Below are 27,998 nucleotides of genomic sequence, written 5' to 3'. Positions count from 1 at the left end.
GGGAGGGGCCTGCCGGGTTGGCCCCGCCCCGGCCCGGCCCTGGCCTGTGAGCTGGTTCCTCGGCCTCTGGCTTAGCCCGGCGGCGCCCCGCCCGCCCCCCGTGCCTCGCACCTGGGCAGGTAAGGGATTCCGGCCGTGCACGCCTCCTTCGGCGCAGGTGCTCCGAGGTCCGCGCCCCGGCGTCCGTCCCTCTGCTCCACGGACCCTTTCGGAAGGAAAGTCGCCTTTGCTTCAAAGTGAGAGGAGTTAGAGAGGAAGTAGGTCGAGTGCGCAGAGCTTGCTCCGGGATAAAGGCTTGGGTGGGTGCCTGGGGATCCGAAAGTTAGTGGGAGCTGAGGAGGGAGCTGGGGCGTGGGGAGGCGGCCCCAGCCGTTGGTCCAGCCAGCTCCTTCGGACCTCGCTTCAGGTTTCCCCACTCCCAGGCGCTGTGTTCCGAGAACCCGTTTACGAAATGAAATCTCTTTTCCTGAGAACCAGGAAGTGAGGCCAGCACCGGCGGAGATGCTCGTGGCGTGGAAAGCATTCTGAGCCTTCGGGGGATTCTAATTAGCTTGTTCTCCGGCTTTCAAGCTTACAGGAAATTAGAAAGTGGAGAGGGGTTGTAAGGATCAGATAAGTGCGTTATCAGATGGGAAAAGTGGACCTGACAGCCTGGAAGTAAGAGAAGCAGCAAAGGGATGAAAGACAGACCAGGAGAAAGCGAGAAAGCGCATTAGCTATTTAGAATGGGAACACATAGCTCTGTTAGTGTCTCAAAAACGTATCCGCCCAAGGAGCCCTAAGAGCAGAGAATATTAAACTCTGCCTTTTCCATTTCGGGGGTTAATCCTTGAAGACGTCTGTCAGTTCCGATTTATTTTATTCTGCAGTTTGCATACTAAACATTCATTTGAAGTTTCTTTTCTGCCTGTGCAAACCGAGCTCCTGATCTTCCGGGCCAAATTTGCTCCTTCCGGAGTCTTCTCCATCTCAGTAAATGTCAGGAAACTTGTTCAGGCCAAAAACCTTGGTGCCATCTTCCCACCCTTCACATCAGCACATAGGTTTCTATTTGCTCTACCTCATTCCAGGACTTGGCACCTTCTCTGCTCCCACTCTGGTCCAGGCTGCCAGCACCTCCCACCTGGATTATTGGTGTGCTCTGCTGGTTGGTCTCTCCCTGCTTCTCTGCCCTTCCTCCAGTATCCATTATTCTCAGCGGGAACCCCAGTGTCCTCAAAACCTCCACTCTCTTCTCATCTCACTCAGGATAAACAAAGTCAGCAGGGCCCTAGGAGACCTGGCCCCTTACCTCTCTCATCTAATCTGTTACTTTCCTGCTCCCTCCTCTCCAGTCTCTCTGTCTCCTTGCTCTTTCTCAGTGGGCCCACTTCAGACCCTTACAGTTACTGTTTCTTTGCCCAGAAACTTTTCCCACAGATAATCCTTTCTCTGTGGCTTTCTCATTTCTTCAAGCCTTTACTCAAATGACACCCTCTTATTGAGTCCTACTCTGATTACCTTATTTAAAATTGAAACCCCTTCTCTGTTTATTTTTTTCCACTCCATTTAGCACCATCTAACGTACTATCAAGTTTATTTGCTTATTGCCTGTCTTCCTCTGTTAGAATATAAGCTCCATGAGTTCAGTTATTTTTTTTCTTGTTTTCCTAATGCTTTATCTCCAGGGATCAATAGCACAAGTAGATACCTAGTAAATATTTGATGAATGAATAATATTTTTTAATATAGACAAAGCATTTTAAATAACTTACCATTGAGTTAAAACAATGTTTAAGAATGATGTGTTATGTCTAATCTATGGCATACCAGCACAGATCCCAGTTTGAGAAGGGCAGCCCTATATAATTTAATAGGTCTGGAAGGTATCACCAGCTTTTGCTCATAAGGATGATTTTGAGTTTTCCAGAAATAAAGATTAATGGTTGTCAAGCATATTTTGCTTAAGAAAGCTTGGGAGTGAATAATGTATTTTAGGACGGTTATAAACATATTAAACATACTATACTTGAAAAATAAGACCTACCACCATCTGAAACGCTTAGCTATATTCCCAGTCCTCTTATTTCCATTTTCTCAGTATCCCCTCACCACTATTCTGAGAATTGAGCTTAAATACAACTCTTCACATTTCTTTTTTTAATATGATATAAAAATAACTTCTTCCATAAAATAATCACCACATCTGTTTTTGATCACCTATTATTGATAGGATTAGGCCCTTCACGTTTGTTGATTTTAAATATTACAGCAACTCTTAGCTGTTTCCGTCTCTGTTTTTCAGATGAAGAAACCAAGGTCCAGAGAAATTACATTATTGACCCTGGTCACAGTTGGTTTGTGGAAGAGCTGTGTTAGAACCCAGGCCGATGTCGCTTCAAAGTCCCTCTTCCCTCCACCCCTCTATGCTCTCTCCCTCTGATCAGAGTGATAATAAAGCACAGTCTGAAAACTTTATTAATTCACTTGACAGGAATTCTTTGAATTCCTATTTTGGGCGCAGTACTTTGTGAACGTGCATATGAGTAGGAAGGCATTGGGTTCCACAGGTGGACGCTGGTTTAAGTATATTTCTCAGTTATCACCTTACCTTGTATTCCTGTCTGAGTTGTCCTGTTTGAAAACATGAATGGTTTTTCTTTACCATGAGAATTAATGGCATGAAAAAGTAGTCATGGAGATATTTATTTATTTATTTATAAGCAATATATCCTGTTCCACTTCTGTGAATCCTAAGTGTGCTAAAGTAAAATCTTGAACACTTTGAAAGAGGTGACACGTTAAAATTTTTCTGCACAAATAATTTATTTTCATTATTGAAGATGCAGAAAAGCCAACAAAAACAAAACAGCCATAAAAATCACTGTCAAGAGGTAACCACGGCTAATATTTTGGTGTATGTTCTTCTAAATATGTGTTGGTGGTAGTATAGAATGCATGTTTCAACAAAAATTTTACGTTCTGAGATGTAGAACTGCCAAGCGTATATGTATGGAGAAGTTGTTAGAAGGCCTTCCGTTCCCTGGTATCCCTGTGCCATCACCTCTGCTGGAAATCTACGTGCAGGAGAGCTACAGAATTTGTCCTTGGTCTTAAAATCAACTGTTTTATTCTCAGTTCCTTGTATTTTAGCTCTAGCTTTTAGGATTACTAAGCAGTTCTACCTTTACTAGCTTTGGCAATCACATTGTACTTCTTAAAGTGGAGAGAAATCTGGATAAATAAGGAAAAAATAATGTGAATGGAGCAACTGCAAAATCTATAGTCAGATATGATTTCTTAATTTAAAAACATAAGTCTTTCTCTCATTCAGCACAAGTAATTTGAGTAGCTGCTAAAGCTGAATTTGGTTGGGTCCCTGCTCAGGAAAGCACACCCTCTAGGAGAAAAAACAGACACATAAATATTAAAATATAATTGTTATAATAGAAGAGTGACCAGGTGACAGTTTGGAACAAAAGAGATGACTATCACAGTGACCAATAGTGCCTTTGCGTTAGGCTTGAAGGAATAGTAGGCATTTACCAGATGACTCTCAAGGTTCTTGGGCAATTCTTGTACCTCACCTCCTGCTTCACAGAGAAAACAACATTGCATGGGAATTCTCCCTCTCCCTTCAAATATATGTGTAATCAAACGTGTGCTTCCCTCTTTCTAGATTCAGAGCAAGAGGCTGCCTTCTGTTCTAGGCTGACCTCTTCACCTATACTCAATTCATTATCCCTTTTGTGTCTTCAACCAAGCTTAAGTCTTAAAACAAACCTTAAACCAACAGTTCTCAGGGGGTCATGGGGGTCCCCAAGTCTCCTTCAAGAAGTTCATAATGTCAAAATCACCTATGGGTAAAAGATTCATTCAGTGAGCAATGAATTTTAATGTGACAGAGTTCACTGATATGGTTTTAGATTCCACATTGCAGCTAACTTTTAAGAAATTATCTCTTGTCAAGTTTTAGTATAGTATCAAAGGAAAATATCTACTACTTTGTGAGAAGGCTGTTAAAATACTTCTCCCAGGGCTGGCTCTGTGGCATAGTGGTTAAAGAGTGGTATGCTCCACTTTGGTGGCCCGGGTTCACGGGTTCGGATCCCAGGTGCAGACCCACATTACTCCTCAGCCATGCTGTGGCCGCAACCTACATACAAAATAGAGGAAGATTGGCAACAGATGTTAGCTTGGGGCAGTCTTCCTCAGCACACACACACACACACAGAAAAACCTCTTCCCTTTTCCAGCTATATGTCTGTGTGAAGCTGGATTTTCTCTATATACATCAACCAAAATGATATATTGCAGCAGATTAAATGCAGAAGCAGATATGAGAATCCAACTGTCTTCTGTTAAGTTAAACATTAGGGAAATTTGCAAAACTGTAAAACAATGTCACTCTTCTATTTTGCTTTTGGAAAATATAGTTATTTTTTATTACAATATGTATGCTAATATGGAGTACATTTATTATTATTTTTAAATGAATTAATAAGCAATTTTTAAATTTCTCAGTGTCAATTTCTAAAATGGTAGATATTGGTAGATATAACTGACATAAACAAAGCTCTTTGGAGTCCACAATAATTTTTAAGAATGTAAACAGTACTGAGACCAAGTTTGCAAACTGCTGCCTTCTTTCCCTCTCTCTCTTTCTTCTTTCCTTCTTAGCCAGACTTCTTGGAAAATGCATTTCTACCATTCACTTGCTGCTCCACTAAAACTGTTCTTAAGTTACCCAGTAGCCTTCTGGTTTCCAAATCTAGCACATCCGTCAGTATTTATTTGACCTCTTTGAGTCTTTTATACCAGCCTATCCGCCATCCTAGAAATCTCTAATCTGCTACTGTCCTGGTTTTCTTCTTACCTCCATGACTTATCAATACTTTTTAAGAGTTCTTCTTTCTTTTCATTTCTTCACATTCTATATATTTCTAACAGGCATTTACTTGTTGCTTCAACCTGCTATTCATATATGAACATATGAGAATGCTCATATAGCAAACATTCTTTACCTAACCCTCTTCTCCTAGGCTCCAGAGCATATATCCAGCTCCTTTGTGCTAACTCCCCTAGACAGTGCCAGAGGTAGATATTTCACCTTTAACATGACCAGAACTAAACACTTTATTTACTCCATCATCTACCTAATTGCCCAAGCCGAAAAAGCCAGGAATCAGCTTCTTTGTTTCCCACACTCTCCTTTCCCTCTAATATCTGATCTTTCATGAAATTATTTTGATTTGGCCTCCTAAATCTTTGAATCTTTCTCCTCTTTTTTCCCCAACCATATACTTTTTTCACGCATTCGTTTCTGCTCACTTAGATTATTGCAAAGTTTTCAAAGTGCTCTCCTTGCCTCAGTATACATCCCTTCAATTTTTTATCGGGAGGAATACGCTTAACCACATAAGATCACATAAAAGCTTTCCTTGAAATCCTGAAATGGCTCCTCTGTAACTTTTAATGTAGAGTTTCAACTGCTGGTCTTGGCGTACGAGGCACATGATGGTTTGGCCCTGCCTCCCTCTCCAGCCTCATCTCTTTATTACTTAATGACTTGCCTTCTATGGTCCAGCCATAGCAAATGCCTTGCCTGAGCCTAATTCATGCTCTCCTGTGCTATTCCTGGTGCCTGGAGTTTCCTTTTGGGTTTATCCTCATTCCTTTTCACTCATCCTTTCAGCCTCTCACCCCACCCAACTTTGTCTTGCTGTACCTCCTTCAGACTGCCTCAGCTTGGTGCTCCTTCTCTGGGCCCCATAGCACTCTTCACACACCTCTTGTAACATTTATCACTCGTTGTATCTCCTGCTAGACTAAGAAGCTTAAAACAAAGATTTCCTCTTCTCTATAGCTCCCATCGCTTAGTACCAATCCTGATATATGTTTTTTGACTATATGAACGTATGAAAGGAAATGACTAGTCTTTCTAGAAAAGAGAATGACACGAACAATGCATTGAGTTACAGAAGCAGAGGCATATGGCATGAATTTTGGAGTCAGATATGGGTTCAAGTCCTAGCTCTTTCACTTGCTACCTTGATGAAATAGAGATGATAAAACTGCCTTAGTCACTGTGAGGACTAAGTGAAATAAATAAATCACCCAGCATGGTACGGGGCAAGAAATTCATTTATTCCTAGCACTTAACAACACTTAAAAACAGCTTTGTAATATCTACAATGCGGTGGTCACTCGTTATATGTTAGTGAATAAAATGAGCATGGTCCCTGAACTAATGGAGCTTAGAGTCTAATGGAGGAGACAGTTAGTAAGCAACTAAACAAATAAATATGCGATTACAAACACATTGTGCCATAAGGAAAGATAATTAGGTTGAGGGCAGATAGATCCACTTAGATGTGGTGGTCAAAGAAGGCCAAAGAGAAGACAATATTAATAAAAAGGCCAAGGATATAGGGGGGCTTTTTGCTGCCTACTCATTTATAGTTTCTGAATTTGGGACCACACGAATATAATCTTTACTCTGAAAATTAATTATATTGCATTTTAAAAATAAAAATACATAAGGGAGCAGGAGAATAAATTTTTTTAATGTAATACATCCATATTCAAGTGGATAAACAAAGAGACTGCTTTTTTGTTTAAAAGATTGGCATCTGAGCTAACATCGGTTGCCAATCTTTCTTTTTCCTCTTCTTCTTCTCCCCAAAAGCTCCCAGTACACAGTTGGATATTCTAGTTATGAGTGCCTCTGGTTGTGCTATGTGGGACGCTGCCTCAGCATGGCTTGATGAGCTGTGCCATGTCCATACCCGGGATCCAAACCGGTAAAACCCTGGGCCACTGAAGCAGAGCGCACAGACTTAACCACTCGGCCACAGGGCTGGTCCCAGCAGGAGAATAATTGACAGAAGAATATCTGAATCTATTTGTCTCGATTAATTAGAAGGAAAGGTCACCACCTGCTGAGAATAGGAACATGGAGATCAAATAAAACGATGTGAGAAAGGTAAAGATGTGAAATGGTCCCTAAGGGTAATGAGCAAAGACAATAAAAGGATTAACAGCAGTGTTGAAGGCCCAGTGGAAAGGGGGTCCCCATAAATTTGCATTCACACCAGTCTGCTCAGTTATCTAGTTCTTTACAGCTGTATTCAGAAGCACTGGTGTACAAATAAAATTGTGAGATTTATCCCTGGCTGCAGCTTTCCAGGGTGGAGTAGCAGAAGAAAAAGGAGACAGGAAATAAAGTTTCTGTCTAGAGAGTAAAGTGGTGAACCACAGGGTTTGGTTTAATAGGGAATGAATTGTGATGAGGCAAGTCTGATGGACTCAAAAAATGTGGAGGAGTCAAGAAAGAACATGTTATATGAAAAGGTGGTGAATAGACCATATCTTTTAATTGTATACAGATTATTTCAGGACATATTTTTTTTTTACTTCTACCAGAGTGTTGCATAAATATTTAATAGTAAAGAAATACTGATTGAGAAAAAAAATTTTAAATTGAAAAATAGATCTCTTTTATTAATAGATTTGATTCCTGAGTATGTTCACAGGAATTTTTCTGAAAAAGTAAACTTTTTGCTCCTTTGTGTAAATTTCACTCGGAAAATGTCAGTGTCAGAAAAAAAAATCCTTCAGTTTTTTTATTGATATTTATAGGTGGAGAAAGCAAGCAAGCTCAGAGGATAATTAGACAAATAAACTACAATTTTAATTTCTTCTTAGGCTATCAGCTAGTTGACTTTGGAGTGTTCCTTTATGATGGCGTCATAGTTGCCAGCATTTCATATGTTTTAGCAAAGTGTGATGTGTAAGCTTACATGTCATCATTAAAACTACTGTAAAATTTTAATGAGAATATTCCATATTTTTAGGGATAGAAGATGAACAAACCCATCACCCCATCAACATATGTGCGCTGCCTCAACCTTGGACTAATTAGGAAGCTGTCAGATTTTATTGATCCTCAAGAAGGATGGAAGAAGTTGGCAGTAGCTATTAAGAAACCATCTGGTGATGATAGATACAATCAGTTTCACATAAGGTAACCTATAACATTCTTTTTCTTTTTAAATTCTTACATCACAATCTAGAATGATTAATATGTATAAATACTGTCTAATGTTGCAGAAAGTAAGCCTCTCGCTAGGGGAGATAATGGTAATTAATAACCTTATTTTTTTTTTTTCTTGCAACTTTTCCTTCATTCTCCAATATATCAACTAGGCTAATATTGTGATCTTGCAAATAAGTTTTTAGGTTAGATTTAAGAGTCCCAATTTTACTCTAATTCTGTTTGGCAAGCCAAATACAGTTCACTGTGCCTCACACTTGTCATTTCCAGATTAAAGTGACATAAGAATATAAGAATTTCTAGCAAAATTCTGGAGCCTGAACTTCTAAGTGTGTGAATCTCTAGTTAACTTTAACAGTGTATTTTGGGAATTCTTCAAATTGGCATTTTAAAGTTGCTTGCAAACGTACACATCTATGAACAGAATTCTTAGTTCATAGCCAGGATTTTTCAATACTATCTTCCGATAACTTCCATTCTTTCTCTCTATTTATCTGTGCTTCATTTGGTGTAAAATATGAGTCCAGATTTTATTTTTGCCTGTTATTTCAGCCCAAACCTATGTCAAAATCTGTCTTTGGAGGCAAGAGGAAAAAAATTTATTTGTGATTTTCAGCGTTAACCTGATAAAGAACCTAAAGCCTTAGCTCCCATATTAGTCCTTCCAAGAAATGTTTCCTCGTATGAAGGATGAACATCTTAAATTAGTTAAAAGAAGCTTAATTTAAACCTTGAAAGCCAATTTTTGAAGATAGTTTGTTGATACTACTATTAAAAACTTTTGGAGGATAGTTGAGACAGTGGTGGGGGGAGAAAAAGCTCTTTTTTATAGAATAAGGGCAGCAAATAATTATTGGAAGAATGATAGAATTAGGAAGTTGCCAATTTAGAACCTCCAATGAGTAATTGATTCACGGAAGGCTCGTGAGCGAGTGGTAAAACCACGAGGTGAAAGGTTGTTGATGAACAAGATGTGCGCAAGATTTCCAAAGATTATCCACAATTACTTATTAATTATGAAGAAGAAAGGTACTTTTATTGAGAAAAACCTGAAGTACACCTCCCCAACCGGATAAACAAACCCTGTTTCACCAATAATGGCACAAACTGCCATTATGTGCCTCCAGGTGAGATACAGTAGGAAGGCCATATTGTCAGCTGTGTAGTGTCCTTAACAAAATTTTTAACCTGAATTTAATCGTGAGAAAATAGCCAGACAAATCTAGACTGTGAGACATTCTGCAAGGCATCTGGCCTACGCTCTAAAGCTCACACAGATAGAGACACAGAGGGAGAGGGCAAGAGCACAAACATGGCAAAATGTTATCAATTGGCCAATGGTGAATCTAAGTGAAGGGTAAATGATTGTTCATGGTGTTAGTCTTTCTTTTCTTTTTTTTTTCTTTCTTTATTTTTTTTTAAAGATTTTATTTTTTCCTTTTTCTCCCCAAAGCCCCCCAGTACATAGTTGTGTATTCTTCATTGTGGGTCCTTCTAGTTGTAGCATGTGGACGCCGCCTCAGCATGGCTCGATGAGCAGTACCATGTCCGGGCCCAGGATTCGAACCAACGAAACACTGGGCCGCCTGCAGCGGAGCGCACGGACTTAACTACTCGGCCACGGGGCCAGCCCCCTCATGGTGTTAGTCTTTCAACTTTTCTATAGGTTTCAAATTGTTAAAAAATTTGGAGGAAAAACGGAAAAAGCTATGTTGTTTATATTTTTCAAAGTCACTTTTCAAACCTGATTTTTAAAGAAATGGGAATGAAAAACTGATCTGTGTTTTCCCTTCAATTTAACTGAAATATAGTTAAGATCAAAGGAAGAATTCTCCGAGTTTACGAATCTTCTGTTTCTTTAAGCAGGCTGGTTTATTAAAAATCATATAGCTAGCCGAGTTAGTAAGTCATGTTGGGAAGTATTATATATAGCTTAGTAGTTGAGAGCACACCCTTATGTCAAGTGAGATCTGAATTTGGACCTCAATTTTGATACAGCTTATTGGCTGTGTGGCTATGGGCTGGTTACTTTACCTCTCCACACCTGGCCTTCTCATTAGTAAATTAGTATGATATTCATAGTATGTTTGAGAATTAAAGGAGTTCATGTGTCTGCATCCTGTAACCCACTAAGCAAATACTCAGTAAGTATTCAGTATATGTTAACTCATGTTATCATCATCTTTGGCATCTTTTTTCCTTCAGCTTATCTTTCCTATTCTCCGTAATTCTTGCTAGTTCTCTTGCTGTCCTTTTCCTTTCATATTATAGGAGGTTCTGTGGGCGAGGCAGGGGCAGGGAGAATAATTCCTATTTTCGTGTTAACTCTATTTACATACTAATTTTGTTTCTTTGTTACTTGCTTTGAAGGAGATTTGAAGCATTACTTCAAACTGGAAAAAGTCCCACTTGTGAATTACTGTTTGACTGGGGCACCACAAATTGCACAGTTGGTGATCTTGTGGATCTTTTGGTCCAAAACGAGTTTTTTGCCCCTGCGAGTCTTTTGCTACCAGGTAAACTGAGTGTGCCTAGGGCATCAACAATTAGGGTGGAAAGACAAATGGAAAAAATAGGAACATTTCTTCTTACTCTTGCTTTTTTCTCATAGTAGATGAACCTTACATTTAAGACTCCTTTTCATTCTTTCAACTCTCTTCAACTCGTTAACAAGCACCCCAGACATAGCACACGGTGGACTTGCTGCTAAGGAGATGGAGGCTGATGATTGAGTCTGATCCCACTATTAAAGTCAGGTAGTTTTGTGCCAATACGAAGTTTATAAGGATGGAATTTTTTTTTTTTTTTGAGCTCTTGCTTTTTTTTCACTCTCAACTTCCACCCCGATGGGACTCTGTGATCATGATTTCCTTACATTGTATTGCAGTGGGTTAGCGTCTAGTTACCTCATAACCTTACTTTTTTCTCTTTGATGACATTTACACCAGTGGGTCTCACCATTCAGTGCGCATAAGAATCACCTGGGGTTCTTGTTAAACATGTAGCTTCATCAACTCTATTCCAGACCTCATCCTCAGAATTCTGGAACTGGGTTCAAAGTCTATGTTTGTAAACAAATACTTCAGTGCTTCCAATGCAGGCAGTTCATGGACCCCTCTCTGAAAACACCGCCTTACCCTCTCTACCCATCTTTATCGAAACTTAGATTCTTACTAGGTAACTTCTTGTGTGTGCTGTGAGAATATGGGGTTAACATGTGGAAACTGGAATGATGTAAAATGAACCTAGTTCCTAGTTTAACTTTTTCACAAACACTTTTTCATATAGAAGGACACTCATATTTAATTTCATTTGGCAGATGCTGTTCCCAAAACTGTGAATATACTACCTTCTAAAGAAGCCATAACAATTCAGCAGAAACAGATACCTCTCTATGGCAAAGACAGGACATCTGTTATACCTGTGCAGAATCCTGAACAAAACTATGTGCCACCTGACTCCTCAAGTCCAGAAAATGGAAGCTTAGAAGTCAGTGATACACGTAAGTAACATTTGCAGTGCTTTCCACTAGTGGGTTTGTCATTATGTCCATCACTGCTTTAAAATAAACCTCTCCTTTTCTTTGTACACACTGACAATGGCTCTTTTGTGTTTTTTATTAAGCACCATTTTCATTGTATTCAGTGTGTTATCAATGAGTAGAGGCAATAGGACATACAAATATCCACAGAAGATATGAAAAAATTAAGTAAATATTTACATAGCTTGAAAGGGTCATTTTATAAAGAAAACAAGTGACTAGGCTTTTGGGTAGAGGACCACCAAAGAGAATTCTCAAGATAGAGTGTAAAATTTGTATGTAACAAATGGCTTTATTCTCCCCCATCATGCCTAATTCATTGTAAATATTTGCATATGTATAAAATATTCAAATTGAGAAAATAATGAAGTTATTAAAACCAATTTCTTTTTAATTGAAGCACTTTTTTCCTTATTTTACTGACATTATAGGTTTTCACTGTTTTTCATTTTATGAACTGAAGAATGTCACAAATAACTTTGATGAACGACCCATCTCTATCGGTGGTAACAAAATGGGAGAGGGAGGTTTTGGAGTTGTTTATAAAGGCTACGTGAACAACAGAATGGTAGCAGTGAAGAAGCTTGCAGCAGTAAGTTACATTTTCAGGACTAAAAAGAATTAAAGGAACAGTTTTTCCCTAGTGTGCTATATAAGTTTTAAATTAATCTTTAGGAAATATATTATTTCAGTGCGTATTTTCTTTAAATAAATATCATTCTAAGATGGTAGTTCTTAACATTTAAAAATTTGTTGAAAGCTATGGATCCTATCTCTACAAAATTATAGCTATGTACACATATGTATGATAATACATATAATTTCGGGAGATTCACGAATTTGAGAAGTTGTGCTCTACAAAGTGTTTCATGCACAATCAGGATTAGATGATAAGACACTAAGAAATTTTATAAAAATTACTTTCTTGTATTGTTTTCTCATTTGAAAATAAAGTTTAGGGGCCAGCCCGGTGGTGCAGTGGTTAAGTGCACACGTTCCGCTTCAGCGGCCCGGCGTTTGCCGGTTCGGATCCCGGGTGCAGACATGGCATCACTTGGCAGGCCATGCAGTGGTAGGGTTCCCACATATAAAGCAGAGGAAGATGGGCATGGATGTTAGCTCAGGGCCAGTCTTCCTCAGCAAAAAGAGGAGGATTGGCAGCAGTTAGCTCAGGGCTAATCTTCCTCAAAGAAATTTAAAAAATAAAAAATAAAGTTTAGAAAATATACAGTTGGAAAAAAGATTAAAAAATTTTTTCTTTATGTCCTTTGTACCCACTTCTATTAGCATATTCATCATTTACTTATTGATTTGTTGTATTGTAGATCTGTCATTATAATCTAAAAATGTCAATACAATACACATTTATGTGGTAAAGATAGTCACCGTTTGTCATATACTCAGTAGGTTTTGTTTTTCTTTTTGCCTTCAAATTTGCTTATGTTTTCTGTTACCCTGAATTTTTTTTTGGAATGTTTATGCAGTGAAGTCTCATAATATTTCTTTTTGTTCCCACAATAACTCAGTGAAGTTTGTATGGTTACATGGTTTATAAGGTTCTTTTCCTTCTACTGACCAGCCATGGGACCTTGAGCAAATCACTAATATTTCTAGTTCTCAGTTATTCTATAAAATGGGGAGAATAATATTAAAGAAAGCAGGATCAGCCAGACAATCTCTTGCACCCTTTTCTAGCTTTAGGAGCCTTGGGGTTATTGTACTGTATAATATACTATATTGTATATTATTTTATTTTTTCAGATGGTTGATATTAGCACCGAAGAACTGAAACAACAGTTTGATCAAGAAATAAAAGTAATGGCAAAGTAAGTTAACTGGGCGTATGGTAGAGTAGGAAAGAGCAGGACAAGGAGTAAGGGAACTGGTTTCTTAACCAGAGTGTGCCATGAACTAGTGATATTTTCAAATATACAAAATTAAAATAAAGGGTTTAGATAAGAGGAGTTGAAAGAACTTTGACTCTACAATTCTATGACTACATATACTCGCATGCCTGTAGATTAAACAGCAGTCATTATTTTAAATCATAGTGAAGTTACATGGAATTTCAACTATCTTCCATTATCGTGTTTCCTGCTCTCAGAATTCATGAGAGATGAATTGTAGAGATACAAAAAAAAAAAGTATAGAATAATAGGCCCTTTCATATAAGTTAACAGCCATAAACCCATAAACATAAATCTTATTATATGCAAGAATGCTTAGAAGGCATTGACCCAGTATGTTTGAAAATTGTTGGGCATCCTCAGGAGGAGTAGGAGGAACAAATCAGGAAATTTATTCTAAGAATTAAGTGATTGATACCGAAGTATATACGATATGCCAGACACTGTGCAATATAATTTATGTGCATTGTCTCATTTAATCCTCACAATTGTTAAAATCTCCCCTCAACTTTTTTTTTACTGGGCTTTAGAATCATTAAATAACTTGCCCACGACCACATAGCCAATAAATGTTAGAACTGAGTGGGTTGCAAATCCAGATCTGTCTGATTCTGAGCTTGAACTTTTGATCTGATTTACCAATGGGATTTACCAATTTACAATCATTACACCCATTGCTATAAATCACCAATTCTAGTTGCTGAACCTCAAAAAAGAAATAATAGACTGGAATTAATTTGCTCACAGTAAAAATAATGCACACTGATTAAAAAAAAAAATCAAAACGCTTTCAGGACTTGTTCCTCCTGCCCCTACCTCCACTCACTCTCCAATCTTAAAAGTAACTTGTTGGAAGTAGATAATCTGGGAAATAGAAGAAAATATTTTTAAATTAATAAAAATAATCTCTTAAATATATCACTCGGAGAGAACCATTGCTAAGATTTTAATAAACTTGCTTCCTGAGGTATGTGTAGCATTTTCCCGTGTCTATAAAATAACTTTAAAACATTTTAAATTATTATACAACATTCTAGCATGTATGAGGGTTATATTTTATTTAACCGGTATGTTACTAGGTTTGTTTCTAATTTTCAACATTACAAATTAAACCTTCTTTCAGTCTCTTTGCACGTAAATCTTTAAATGCCACTCCCCTTAGCTCATCAGAATAGTTACAGAAGATGAATTACGGCTTCAGAATGCATGAACTTCTGGGGGCCGGCCCGGTGGCGCAGTGGTTAAGTGCACATGTTCTCCTTCTCTGTGGCCCGGGGTTCGCTGGTTTGGATCCTGGGTGTGGACATGGCACCACTTGGCAAAAGCCACATATAAAGTAGAGGAAGATGGGCATGGATGTTAGCTCAGGGCCAGTCTTCCTCAGCAAAAAAGAGGATGATTGGCAGTAGTTAGCTCAGGGCTAATCTTCCTCAAAAAAAATTTATTTAATTAAAAAAAAAAGGAATGCATGAACTTTTAAAGACTTTGCAAGTATATATCCAGATGGCTTTGTAGATAAGTTATGGTAATTTATATTCCTACCAGCAATGTTATTACAATTTCAAACTTCCTTGCTCCCTCACTCCATTGAGCATTACTACTGTTTTTTAGTAAGTACCAGTCTCTGGATCTTACTAGCAGAATGACCTTTGTCAAGTTTCTTTAACTCTCTATTCATTAATTTTCTCATCTGTAAAATAGGATATTGATAGTACTTCCCTCATTATGTTATTTTGAGGATTAAATAAAACAAAACAGGTAAATCACTTACCCCAGTGCCTTGTATATAGTATAAACTCAGCAAGTGTTATTGACTCGTTTTTAAAATGTGCCAATTTGGTGGAAAATGGAGCACTTGGTGTTTTAGTTTGCACTTTTTAAAATATTTATGAGGATAGACTGATTTCAAATCAAAGTCTGACTTGAAATAGTGAAATGCCAGAATTATAGATCATTTTGAATGAACAAAATGAGTAAGCACTTGAATGGGACACTTATCATGTTCTAGGTGTACTTCTAGCCTCCCTTTTATATGTTTGCTCATTTAATTCTCACAGCACCCATGTTGCGTAATAGGTATTATTATCCCCATTCAGCAGGTAAAGGAGCTGAGGCTCAGTGAGTTTGTTAACTTGCCACAGGTCACATATCCAGGAAGTGGCAGAGCTGGACTTGAAACTTAAGACTGAACTCTGAGCCCAGTTTTCTTTCTACTGTACTACAGTTTTGTTGTACTTCATCTCTCTTTAGTTTTATTACTCTCTAGTATATAAAGAAACTCAAATTAGGTTATGGATAATCAGACATGATTAAAGATCAGAAATGGGTGGATTAGGTGTGATTGAAGATCAGATATCTGTCAATCAGTGCTTTGGATGTGTTAGAGAATTCTTGAAAGGGTTGTCATGAAAGTTTCAACAGACTTCTTGAAATCTTGTTTGTGCTCTTATTGAAAATTGTGCTAAAAAAAGGTACACATCAGCCTAGTCCTTAACCAAACTATCACAAGTTCCACTGGTCTGAATTACTGAGGTTTTACTATAAAATAGAGGTTTTGCGTCTAATATTCATCAGTATTGAGTGAAAAGAGAACTGTTTGCAGAAAATTATAAACAGCTATAATAAACATATATAAACACATTATAAACATATATATCACATTATAATGATATATAGCATATCACTATTTTCTTGCTCTTTTTTTCTGTTAAACTCTAAATTGAATAAATTTCAACCTACAGCTGGATTATATGTATGTATGTATCAGAATAATTTTGAGTGGAAAATTGTTTGTCACAGGTGTCAACATGAAAACTTGGTAGAACTGCTTGGTTTCTCAAGTGATGGAGATGACCTCTGCTTAGTATATGTTTACATGCCTAATGGGTCATTGCTGGACAGACTGTCTTGCTTGGTAAGATGTTTGTTTATCAGACTGTTTGTCTTTCTGTTTCTGTGTTGGAATACTAGTATTACTTTGTGACAGGATCATTTAAACCACGTTAATCTTAATATTTTTCCTGCTCTATGAAAATTATACAGTTGATATGTAAACAACTGGGATTGCCATTCTATTAGGTGATAATCTAAAATGTAAAATTATCAATCAAGGCTAGACTTTGAAGATAATCTTATATCTTTCTATTGTAAAATAAGAAATGCTAACCCCCATTTGATGTTATTTGGAAATTTTTTTTAACAACTTAAAAAAACGATAGTCCTAAATCCTTAGGAATATAGTATTTTTCAGAACTTGCTTAGAAAAATATTCTGTTATATATTTTCTGTAGATTTTTTTATCCTCCTCTTTTTTTTTTAATTGGTTTGTTTCTTACTCCATAAGGATGATACTCCACCACTTTCTTGGCACATGAGATGCAAGATTGCTCATGGTGCAGCTAATGGCATCAGTTTTTTACATGAAAACCATCATATTCATAGAGATATTAAAAGGTAAATGCTACAGTTAAAAAGCTTTCAGAAAACCATCTTTAAAGAATAGTTTGCTCTCTTTCTATTCCCTGTTCACATGCATGTCTTAACCTGGAGCACCCCATGAAGCTCTTCTCACTAAGGACATCTATATTCCAAACCCGCTAACCTATTTCTAGTATTCATCCTACTTGACCTTTTTTTTTAAATAGCATGTTATTCAGTTCTTCTTGACCACCTTTGCTTTGTCGAAATTATTTTCCTTCTCGTTTCCTGGCTCATCACTCTTTTATGAATCACTTTCATCCCCCATGGGTACTTTTTAGTTCTCTTCCTTCTGACATATTTGTTTAGTTAACAAATATTAATTGAGCACCTACTATATGCTAGGCGCTGTAGATGACAGAGTTAGCAAAAGTAGCATTTGTAGAGTTTGATTTATACAGTAGATTTATAGAGTTTTATCAATCAAGTAATCACAAAATAATAATATAACTTTAGTGTATAGTATATCGTATTTAGTATATAGTATTAGCATAAAGAAGCATTCCCTGAGGAAGTGATAGCTAAGCAGAGATTCAAAGAATGAGCAGGGAAAAAGTAGGCACAATTTGAGGGTGGCTATAGAAGATGGGGAGAAGAGCATTCTAGACAGAAAGAACCGCATTTGTAAGACCAGTGTTGAGAAGGAACATGGGAGTGTGATGAATTAGAAGAAGTGAAATAAGTACAGAATGACTGAAGTGCAGAAATTGAAGGGGTGACTGATATGAGATAAAACTATGGACGTAGGCAGGGAGCTAAGTCGTGTAGGACCTAATCGACCAAGGTAAGGATTTTAGTTTTATCATAAATGTAATCAGATGCCATTGAAAAATTATAAGCAGGAATGTAGCATCATATTTAAGATTTGAGAAGATCACTTTGTAGAGAATAGTTTGTAAGAAGGGGTGGTTAGGAGGCTGTCATAGAAGTCTTGGTGGTATCAGTTCATATGAAGAGGAGTGAGCAGATTGGAGAGATTAAGATGGCAGGACTTGCCGATATCTTGGCTTCAGAAGGGTCAAGGGAGAAAAGTGCCAGGGATGATTCTTGGATTTATGGCTTCCAGGATTGCATTTTGGAATGATTATGGAATGATTCGCTTATATAGATGGCACTGAAAGAGGACCAGGTCGAGGGGTGGAGAATGTGAATTCTCACTTATACATGTTGTGTTTGAGATTCATTTAAGATACAGAAGTAGAGATGTTAGACAGTGTGGTATACAAGTTTGGAGCTGAAGGAATTCTGAGCTAAAGATGTAAATTTCTGTATTACTTGCATATGGGTGATCATTGAATAGCTGTCATATGATTGTATTTGCTTAAGGACAGATACACGTTAAGAAAAGTTCCCAAAATTTAGTCCTGAGGAACTTTGAGACTTAATGGCCAAGTAGAAAAGAATGATCCCAAAAGGGAATCTAAGAAAATAGGTGCCGAAAGGTAAAACGAAAACCAGGAGAGTGTGGTATCCCTGAAAACAAGGAAAGAGAGTGTTTCCCAAGAAGGAGTAGTCTAAAAAGTCAATTGCTTTTTAGAGGTCAGGATGAAGACTAAAAAATAACCATTTGATTAGTGCCGTGAAGGTCATTAGTGACTTTATGGAGACCTACTTCCAAGTAGTAATTGGATTAGAATTCAGGTTGTAGTTGAGGAGAGAGTGAGTATAGACCAAGAACTGAGATGTGAGTATAGACAAGTCTTTTAAGACGTTTAGCTGGTTAAGGGTGATAGCTGGAAACATGTGTCATTCAGGAAACTTTTTTTAAGATGGCAAAGACTAAAGTATGCTTTTATGCCTATGGGAAGAGGGAAATGATACAATAGAAGAGAGCAGTGAGACCATTTATAGAGTAAGGTTCCTGAGAATGAAGGAAGGAGTCCAAGTAGAGGGACTGGCCTTAGAGAAGAGGGAAGACCCCATCTCCCATTCCTTACATACTGGTGTGTTCCTTCATGTTCTTAGCTCGTTGTCTCTTTTGTTCACCCTACTTATTCTTGCTGAGTGATAGTATACTGACTTCAGTGCTGTCTGTATGTGGATGACTCTCAAATCTGTATCATCTGCCTCCAATCCTATATTTGCAGTATTTCCATACTCAAAACACCTCACCTGGATGTCCCACAGCAGCATCTATGTTAACATGTCGGAAATCAAACTCATCTCTTCCAACCCAAAGTCCTCATCCGGTATTTTCTTCCTGATTGAATGACCTCACTATTCATCCTGTCTCCCAAGCTGAACTTTCTCATACCCTGTATCATAGTAATTACAAAGTTCTAGTGAATGTGCCTTAAAATTTTCCCCTCCTACTTCTCCCTGGTGCTGTGCCTTTATTTGGACCCTCACTATCGCTCATTTGCTTTATTACAAACCTTCCCGGTCAACCCTCTACCAGTCTGTACCAGTTCTCATCTATTCACTACTACACTGCCAGGCTATGGTCCTAAAAGTCAAGTCTGGTAACATCAGGTCTCTGCTGTGAGCTTTACTTGATATTCTGTTGTTCACAGGATAAGGTTCAAATTCTTTCCATGTTCTGTTGATGCCGGCTTCTTGAAATTGACTATATGTTTTTCTGTTTTCATCACTTTGTATATATTGCTCCATTTGCCTAAAATGCCTTTCTTTCCCTTATTTAACTGTCAACTTCTAATAATCCTTCAAGACTAAGCACACTTTGTGCCTTCTCTTTGAAATTTTCCTCAGTTCTTCCAGGCAGGTGGTTGTTCTCTCAGCATTTTGCACCTAATATCACCATTATGGGGTTCTTATTGGATTTTTAAAAATTATTCATATACCTTTGTCATAGACAGGATTCAAAGAGTCTCCCAATGCCCAGCACCGAGCTTAAATACTATAACGTATAGGGAGTCCTCAATAAAGTTTTGTTGAATGAAAGTACGAGAGTATGAATGAATGCATATAAGGAATGAATTAAGAAATTTTACCCAGATTCTTTCCTCTTTGAAAGATTTCCATTAGTACAGAAAAAAAGAATAATTGAGGTACTTCTGTTGGAAATTTGTCTTTAAATGAATTGAGAAATGTTAGGATTCAAGAATGGTGCTTTAGGAGACATTGTGAGAAGTTACTATGTAATAAATCATGTATGAAATAAAGAAAATATCTCACTAATGTGGACAGTTTTATTTCATTTTTATTCTCCTAAAATTTTTCCTCAAGAAACAAAGAAGAAAACAATGATTTCTCTTTAATTTGAATTCTAGATTGACTTGCACAAATTTCAGGCTTTTATGACATATATTATAAAATGATGTACTCTAAATACATAGGTAAATATATTCATACACCTATCTAAGGAACAGTTTGACTTACTTGGAAAGAAAAACAATTTTTTCTCCAAACATTAAATTTTTTCAGTGCAAATATCTTACTAGACGAAGCCTTTACAGCTAAAATATCTGACTTTGGGCTTGCACGGGCTTCTGCGAGGTTTACTCAGACAGTCATGACTAGCAGAATTATGGGAACAACAGCTTATATGGCACCTGAAGCTTTGCGAGGAGAAATAACGCCCAAATCTGACATCTACAGCTTTGGTGTGGTAAGTTTCATGTCTATAATTAGTAACAATGGTCGTTCTGGCTATAATTTTGAAATTGAAGTAGAATATTTGGAATATACCTATCTTGCTTAGTTCTTTTATGTAAAGATGTAAATTGTTCACTTCAACCTCTAATTAAATGAGCAAGTTATAAAAACTCCCAATTTGTAAAATGTTTTAATTAATTTTGAAATTACTGCGAGAAATGATTTTTTGCTATCCTATCCCCAGGAATTAATATGAAACTTAAATCAGTGTGTAAAATAAACCATGTCATACATACACACTTTTGTGTCGTATTTTAAAAATGAAATATTTTTTAAGGAAATACGCTTTGGCATTTTCTGATCCACCAGTCTCTTCCCAATAACTTTTAAGATGGAGTGAGAGATGTATGGGAGTGGTTCTAGAAATTGGTTGCTTCTTCATCTTATTTTCTCATATATGTTTCGTATGTGGACATTTAACTTCATAGCACTGTGAAGTTAAGGTGCAGGGTTGTAGGATATGCCTAAGGTTTAGAAAATAATATTCTCCTAAGAGCCAGAGAAAATTATTCTTGTGAAGAATCCCCTGCAAGACAGGAAACAGAGTGGGAGTTTCCAGAACACATTTTAAGTGGAGCTGATCATTTAGTAAGTTGCCTGTAGGAAAGAACTACTTGTGGAGATGGGTGGGATCTGGGGTGTCCTTGAAGGAGGGGTGGTGAGGAATGACCACAGGTCGTGTTCTTTCCACTTAAATGCCAAAAATACACAATACTGTGTATGGAAATGATTGATCAGACTTCATAATCAGGATCCATATTCCTTCTAGTTTCTATTTGTTATCTTGAGTGTTATGTTAATGGATTTTTTTTTTTTTGTCTTCATAGGTTTTACTAGAAATAATAACAGGACTTCCAGCTGTGGATGAACACCGTGAACCTCAGTTATTGGTAACTGAAAAATTCTTTTTTTCCAGTCCTTTTCTCTTTGCATTTCTACTCTAAATTTATATGGGCAAATTTGGCGTCTAGAAATGTCATTTTCTATTGGCAATCTTTCCATTGGCAGTTACATAGTGGCATATGGGAAGAGCATCAAGTATTTCTAATCTCAGCTCTCCATGAAGTATTTGTGAAGCTTGAAAAAGTCACTTATATTTTCTATGTTGTAGTTTCTTTGTGGGTAAAAGTAGAATAGAACTATATGATTTCTGAGGTCTTCTCCAGTATGTTTTTATTTTTTTGCTTTCAGGATGATTTTTAATAGCCTTTTCAACTCAGAGAGAAAAAAACAACATGGCTTCCATTCAAATTTGTATCAGAATAGACTTGCTAGTAAAATTCTCTATCCATTTATATTATGAAGTATTTTATTTATAAAGCTATCATAGAAAACATTACCTAATTTGTTATATTAGGGATTCATTGATAATTACATAAATAGACTAACTGAATGCTAAAACTATAGGAAAATTCTGCTATGCCCTTTCTTCCCTATATAGTAGATTTTAAGAATCTAAAGAATCTTTTTATAAAATTGAAGATTTATGGAAATACCTACTATCATGTATAAGTTTTTCTTAAAATTAGTTAAATAACTACACTGACTTTATTCTAATTTATGTGTTCTAATGGGACAAACCAGTGTCACAAATTTAGACAATATACATGTACCAGATTATTTCCCCAGAATGAGGATTAGAAAGTCAAAAGATCTAATATATTTGTTCAAGGGCTTGGTGCCATACTCTTTCAGAGAAAAGCCATAAGTAGAATATCTATATATTATAATATTGCTACAGGTGTCCCTTATAAAACAGTGCATTATAAAGTTTTCCATGGTTTCCTGGATATCTAGTAATGCATTGCATGCTATATAATATTTCACATTAGGGGGCTGGCTCCGTGGCCGAGTGGTTAAGTTCGCGCGCTCCGCTGCGGCGGCCCAGGGTTCGGATCCTGGGCGCGGACATGGCACTGCTCTTCAGGCCACGTTGAGGCAGCGTCCCACATCCCACAACTAGAAGGACCTGCAACTAAGGTATACAACTGTGTACAGGGCAGGGGTTGGGGAGATAAAGTAGAAGAAAAACAAAAAAAAGATTGGCAACAGTTGTTAGCCCAGGTGCCAATCCTTAAAAAAAAAAAAAATTCACATTAAATTAGATTTGTAGAACATAATATTATTGTGAAAAGTTGTTATTTTGATCCTATTTGAATTTTTTTTACCGTGGCACCTAAAAAGGAAAATTTTGTTTTCATCAAAGAAATAAAATTCTCTCTTTGGTTGTTGGAGCTCAGGAAAGAAGCCTGGGCTGGAGATAGCGTTTTTGAGGCATTAGTGTTCAGGCATAGATAAAGCTTTGGGTATGGATTGGAAAATACAGGAGGACAATAAAAAAAGGTATAGAGGACTAAAGACGGAACCCAGTGTTTTACTACCTTCTAATTTATACTTTTTAAGCAGGGTCTATCTGTCTAAAGGCCTAGGTTTTCCATTGTTTTGCCTCAGACTTTTTCCCCTGCAGAATATTATAAAGCTTCAAAACTTTGGCTTGAGTAAGGATGAAACACACAAAACATGGAATCCATCTTAGTCACAGGTTTTGCGCATCATCATATAATATTGAAAATCCTAAAACTTCAGGGAAGATTGTACTCTTTCACTTATTCTTGAGGTTTGAATGCAGTATGACTGTAAACTAATAAGATTTTAATACAAGTGTACCTAAAAGAGAGTGATCTTTTAAAGGACCTTTCTATCACCAGATTCTGCCATTGCCCAAACACTTTCAACATTTCTCCTTTGGAAGAGTTTCTGGAGAGCTTACAATTAACCTCACATAAATAGTCTTTTCCATCTGTATTTGTTTCCTGGGGCTGCTGTAAAAAAATTACCACAAAAAGGCTTAAAATGACAGAAATTTACTCTCTCCTATTTCTGGGAGCCAGGAGTCTGAAAGCAAGGTATTGCAGGGCCACGTTCCCCCTAGGAGGCTCTGGGGAGAATCTGTCCTTGCCTCTTCCAGCTTCTTGGTGGCTGTTGACTTGTGGCCACATCACTCCAGTCTCTCCTCCAGGTCACATTGTCTTCTCCTCTGTATCTGTTTTCTTCTCTTTCTTTCTCTTATACAGACACTTGTCGTTGGATTTGGGGCCCACCTGGGTAATCCTGGATGATCTTTTCTCAAAATACTTAATTACACCTGCAAAGAACTTTTTCCCCAAATAAGTCACATTCACAGGTTCTGGGGATTTGGACATGGCTGTATCTTTTGGGGGCCATTGCTCAACTACGCTACTCTCCCTATTCATTAGTTTTCATCATGGCCCTGTCCTCTTTTTCCTCCTTTCTCTTTCTCTTTGATTCAACAGTGTGAATACCCATAGAGAAGTTTGCTTGTGCAGGGAGGGGGAGTCTGGGTCCAGAAGTTGGAAGTGCATTATCAGAAGCACAAGCACAAGCACAAGAAGCAGAGGACCCTGTGCTGGCAGCCTAGTAAATGCTGCTAATGGGAACATGGGAGCAATTTGCTCAGTAATATAAAGCAAAAATTAGAAAGCAAATGGCTGAAAGTGTCTAGAAGGTATATACGTATGTATGTAGGTATGTCTGTATGTATAAATAAATAGAGTTTCTCCTGTATGTCTTCAATTCTTAGTAAAGTTATAAAAGTAGAAAGTAAAATGAATACGTTATTATGAAGTAGATTAAATAATTAAAATTTATATTCTGATTCCTTTCAATTATCTTTGAAGCTCTGAAAGTTTTAACATTCATTTTAAAGCTAGATATTAAAGACGAAATTGAAGATGAAGAAAAGACAATTGAAGATTATATTGATAAGAAGATGAATGACATTGATTCCACTTCTGTTGAAACTATGTACTCTGTTGCTAGTCAGTGTCTGCATGAAAAGAAAAATAAGAGACCAGACATTAAGAAGGTATTAATTTTTTTAAATTATTTTAAAAAGGAAGGGTGTGGGGTTCATCATTTTTTTTCTAAGTGTACATTTCAAACCAACTGTTTAATGTGGTTCTTTTTGTTTTTTCTGTCTTTTTCTTTATAAAAGGTTCAACAGCTGCTGCAAGAAATGACAACTTCCTAAAATTTGACTGGAATAGACTCTTGGCTTTTAATATACAGCTATCTAACCATTTTTTAAACTTAATTTTTTTTTTTTTTAAAGATTGGCATCTGAGCTAACAACTGTTGCCAATCTTCTTTTTTATTTTTTTTCCTGCTTTTTTCTCCCCAAATCTCCCTGGTACATAATTGTATATTTTAGTTGTGGCTCCTTCTAGTTGTGGCTTGTGGGACACCACCTCAACATGGCCTAATGAGCGGTGCCATGTCCTCGCCCAAAATCCAAACCGGCGAAACCCTGGGCCGCCAAAGCGGAGTGTGCGAACTTAACCACTGGGCCACGGGGCTGGCCCCCTAAACTAAATTTTTTTTAAACATTCTTCTTTGCCTTTAGCAAGCCAGCAAGGTTGTGTAGAACCCCCAACATATAGAACAAACAAAAGTAGGGCCTCTGTGTCAACGCTTAGCCCTCCTTCTGAGTCACCCTCAGTTCTTTCAGTAGTCCCTGAGACATGTCCTTGGAACCTCACCAAATGCAGTTTGAAAACTACAGGAAAAAAGAGCACTGGACTATATGTGAAAAGACCCTGGGCTGAAGCCCAACTCCACTACTAATTTGCTCTAAAGCTTTGGGTGATCTCTTAGCTACTTTGAGGCTTGGTTTTTCTACCTGTAACATTAGACTGATATCTCCTATGCCTCTCTGACAGGTAGTCCTGAAAATCAGATAATGTATAATATGTACCAGCATTTTGTCACTTGTAAAGTGACATAAAATTTAAAGTTTATATAGATGATTATAAAATCCTATAGTCCTACGGTATAAATCCTATAGGTATATAGGTAAAATCCTATATACCTATCCTATAGGTATATAGGTAAAATCCTATATACCTATATAGTCCTATAAAATTATAGCCGTATGTGTATAGGGTCATGTTCACAGTGTGCTACTGAAGCAATCCTTTACCACAAACCAAATGCCCTGATGATACTCCCCTGATGATATGGCCATGATTAGACTATGTTATATGGCAAGGTTCAAGAAATTTTGCAGATGCAGTTAAGGTCCCTAATCAGCTGGCTTTGAGTATCAACAGGGAGACAGTGCTAGCTGGGCCTGACCTAATAAGGTGAGCTCTCACAAGAAGTCTGAGAGATTCTCCTGTGGGCCTTGAAGAAGTTAGCTACCATGTTGAAAGAGGGCCACATCGGCTAAGACCTAAGGGTGGCCTCTAGGAGATGAGAGCTACTTTCCAGCTGTCAGCCAGCGAGAGAAGCCAGGACCTCTGTTGTACAACCACAAGAAACTGAATTCTTCTAACAACCTGGATTAGCTTGGAAGAGTACTTCAAACTTCAGATGACACTGTAACCCTAGCTGACACCTAAATTTCGGCCTCCTGAGACCCTCAGTATCAAACGTAGCTGACCTGTGCCTGGACTTGTAACATACAGAACTGTGAGATAATAAATGAGTTGGAATAAGCCACTAAGTTTGTGGTAATTGATTTTGCAGCAATAGAAGACAAATACAGATATTCCCGTGAGGATTCTCCCGTGGTGATAGCCCATCATGTTCACCGGTGCTGCCCACTCTCAAGGGGTGGATGGGGATTCTACAGCGTGTGTACATCAAGGGGTTGCAGTGTACTGATTTTCGCTGGATTTCTCAATTTCCCTCAGTCCCTACTTTTCTGTTGTTTGTTTTACTGCAGAGAATTGGAGACCCCTGAATAGTTTCGGTGAATTGATTTTTTTTTTAACGATTTTTAACTATTTCTCCTAAGTTTAAAATCTCAATTGGTTTATATTATTTGAAAATTCATTCTACAGCTTTGGGTCAGTGGGAGAAAGTAATTTACATAAGCATGAAAACTGGTTGATAGAAAAACTGGTACGTATAGAAGAAACACCAACGTCTGCAATCATGCACTCATTCAATAACCTTATGTCATTAGTTCTGTCATTAACACACCCAGAACAGGAGTGTGTACAGTGAATTGATGATCATCCTCTGTACTGTATTGTTTAGACCTTCCTAAATGCCTCCCCAGGAAACAAAGATAGCATACCCTTCAAATCACCGTTATAAACTAAGTAGTTAAGCAGAAAGAAACATTTCCCAGTTGAAACTAAAATTTTTTAATTCTAAGTGTCTCTCAACTTAATATAGTCTATGAGGAATAAGCAGGTAGTAGGAACAATTAGTCAATGTTTTGCTTTACTTTTCTGACATATGATTAAGAGAAATTTAAGACTTTCTAAGGCATTTATTGTTCTGTCTACTTTTTGGTTCTGTAGTCATATAAAATGGCCATAGATCTCAGCTATCCATAGTCTTTCCTTTTTTCTCTCTTTCAAAATAAGCATATATTTTATTTTTTTCAGCTTTATTGAGATAATTGACAAGTAAAAGTTGTATATATTTAAGGTGTACAACGTGATGTTTTGATATACGTGTACATTGTGAAATGATTACCACAATCAAGCTAATTAACACATTCATTACCTCACATAGTTACCTTTTTTGTTTCTATGGTGTAGTGAGAACAATTATGATTTACTGTCTTAGCAGATTTCACGTATGCAATACAGTGGTATTAACTGCAGTCACCATGCTGTACATTAGATCCCCAGAACTTACTCATCTTGTAACTGAAAGTTTACACCCTTTGACCAACCTCTTCCTATACTCCTTTAAAGTTTGTGCTTTTCCGCTACTAGAATGGGCACAAATAGGAATGGCTCTTTAGTCATTCAAATTCTAGTCTCAAAAATAGTCAATATGGAGGCAACAGCAATGAATCTCCAAAATTAATGCTAAGATTTCATTCCTCTTATACTCTCACCTATAACAGTAATTATTAAATGAATTTAACAAATATTTATTGATTGTTTTCTATGGTCTAGACACTTATAAAAGCAATGGGAATATAATAATGAAAAATATAGACAAAGTCCTTGTTCTCCAAGGGCTTGTTCTCAGGACAAAGTCTCTGTTTAGATGGAGGTGATAATATACAAGTAAATAAGTAAGATGATTTCAGGTAGTGAGAAGTGTTAAGGAAACATTAAAACTATGTATTGTGATAGAGATTCTCTTGGCTAAGAAGCTTTGATGACACCCAAGCTCAAAAAAAAGGCTGCCAGTGTATAGTCTCAGGAATCACTAGAATGTACTATCACTTAGAAAAAAGAAAATAGAAATCCTAAACTGAATCAAGTTTTATTGTGTGTTAGGCTGTGTTACCAAAGGGCTTAGGTCAGCATGGAGCCAAGAATAAGACTTTGTCACAAAGTTTCTATTACTATCCTGAGAAAAGGAGTGTTGTGTTCCAGATTATGTCAGATATTTTACTCTACAGGCTATTTCTGCATTGGGGAGTTTGAGG

At 37.2% G+C, this 27,998-nt stretch overlaps 2 protein-coding genes and 1 long non-coding RNA gene across 7 annotated transcripts in view; 2 read left to right on the top strand and 1 right to left on the bottom strand.

Annotated features, from left to right (window-relative positions):
* Positions 1-242, bottom strand: part of PUS7L (pseudouridine synthase 7 like) — a 30,991-nt gene extending 30,749 nt beyond the window's left edge. The window contains exon 1 of one of the 2 annotated variants that reach the window (XM_046661863.1): positions 112-242. The gene's annotated coding sequence lies outside the window, so the exon portion shown is untranslated. The remainder of the gene's footprint in view (positions 1-111) is intronic. The other variant, XM_046661856.1, reaches the window with a different exon arrangement.
* Positions 10-24,789, top strand: IRAK4 (interleukin 1 receptor associated kinase 4). 4 transcript variants are annotated; one of them, XM_046661893.1, is made up of 12 exons: positions 10-119; positions 7,836-8,005; positions 10,406-10,551; positions 11,355-11,537; positions 12,008-12,168; positions 13,338-13,402; positions 16,283-16,397; positions 16,827-16,936; positions 20,345-20,528; positions 21,403-21,465; positions 24,303-24,461; positions 24,591-24,789. In XM_046661893.1, exons 2-12 carry the CDS (start codon positions 7,845-7,847, stop codon positions 24,624-24,626), a joined length of 1,383 nt encoding a protein of 460 aa, XP_046517849.1. In that variant the 5' UTR covers positions 10-119; positions 7,836-7,844; the 3' UTR covers positions 24,627-24,789. The 4 variants fall into 4 exon arrangements, with proteins under 4 accessions (XP_046517849.1, XP_046517839.1, XP_046517867.1 ...); XM_046661883.1 differs by lacking the exon at positions 10-119 and adding an exon at positions 120-257; XM_046661911.1 differs by lacking the exon at positions 10-119 and adding an exon at positions 160-236.
* Positions 24,790-25,324: 535 nt separating this feature from the next.
* LOC124246465 (uncharacterized) lies at positions 25,325-26,099 on the top strand. Its single transcript, XR_006890500.1, has 2 exons — positions 25,325-25,439; positions 25,475-26,099. It is a non-coding gene; the product is annotated as an uncharacterized LOC124246465 (long non-coding RNA).
* The last annotated feature ends 1,899 nt before the right edge of the window (positions 26,100-27,998 follow it).

The sequence above is a fragment of the Equus quagga genome, chromosome 1 (assembly GCF_021613505.1).
Source record: "Equus quagga isolate Etosha38 chromosome 1, UCLA_HA_Equagga_1.0, whole genome shotgun sequence".
NCBI classification, from domain to species: domain Eukaryota; kingdom Metazoa; phylum Chordata; class Mammalia; order Perissodactyla; family Equidae; genus Equus; species Equus quagga.
Note: the sequence above shows the minus strand (reverse complement) of the source record. Positions and strands in the feature narration are given on the sequence as shown.

Excerpts from the sequence above, each read along its gene's own strand:
- IRAK4 (XM_046661893.1), top strand. The coding sequence starts at position 7,845 with ATGAACAAACCCATCACCCCATCAACATATGTGCGCTGCCTCAACCTT. Across the intron at positions 13,403-16,282 it reads GAAATAAAAGTAATGGCAAA|GTGTCAACATGAAAACTTGG; the intron begins GTAAGTTAACTG and ends TGTTTGTCACAG. Across the intron at positions 21,466-24,302 it reads ACCGTGAACCTCAGTTATTG|CTAGATATTAAAGACGAAAT; the intron begins GTAACTGAAAAA and ends TTCATTTTAAAG.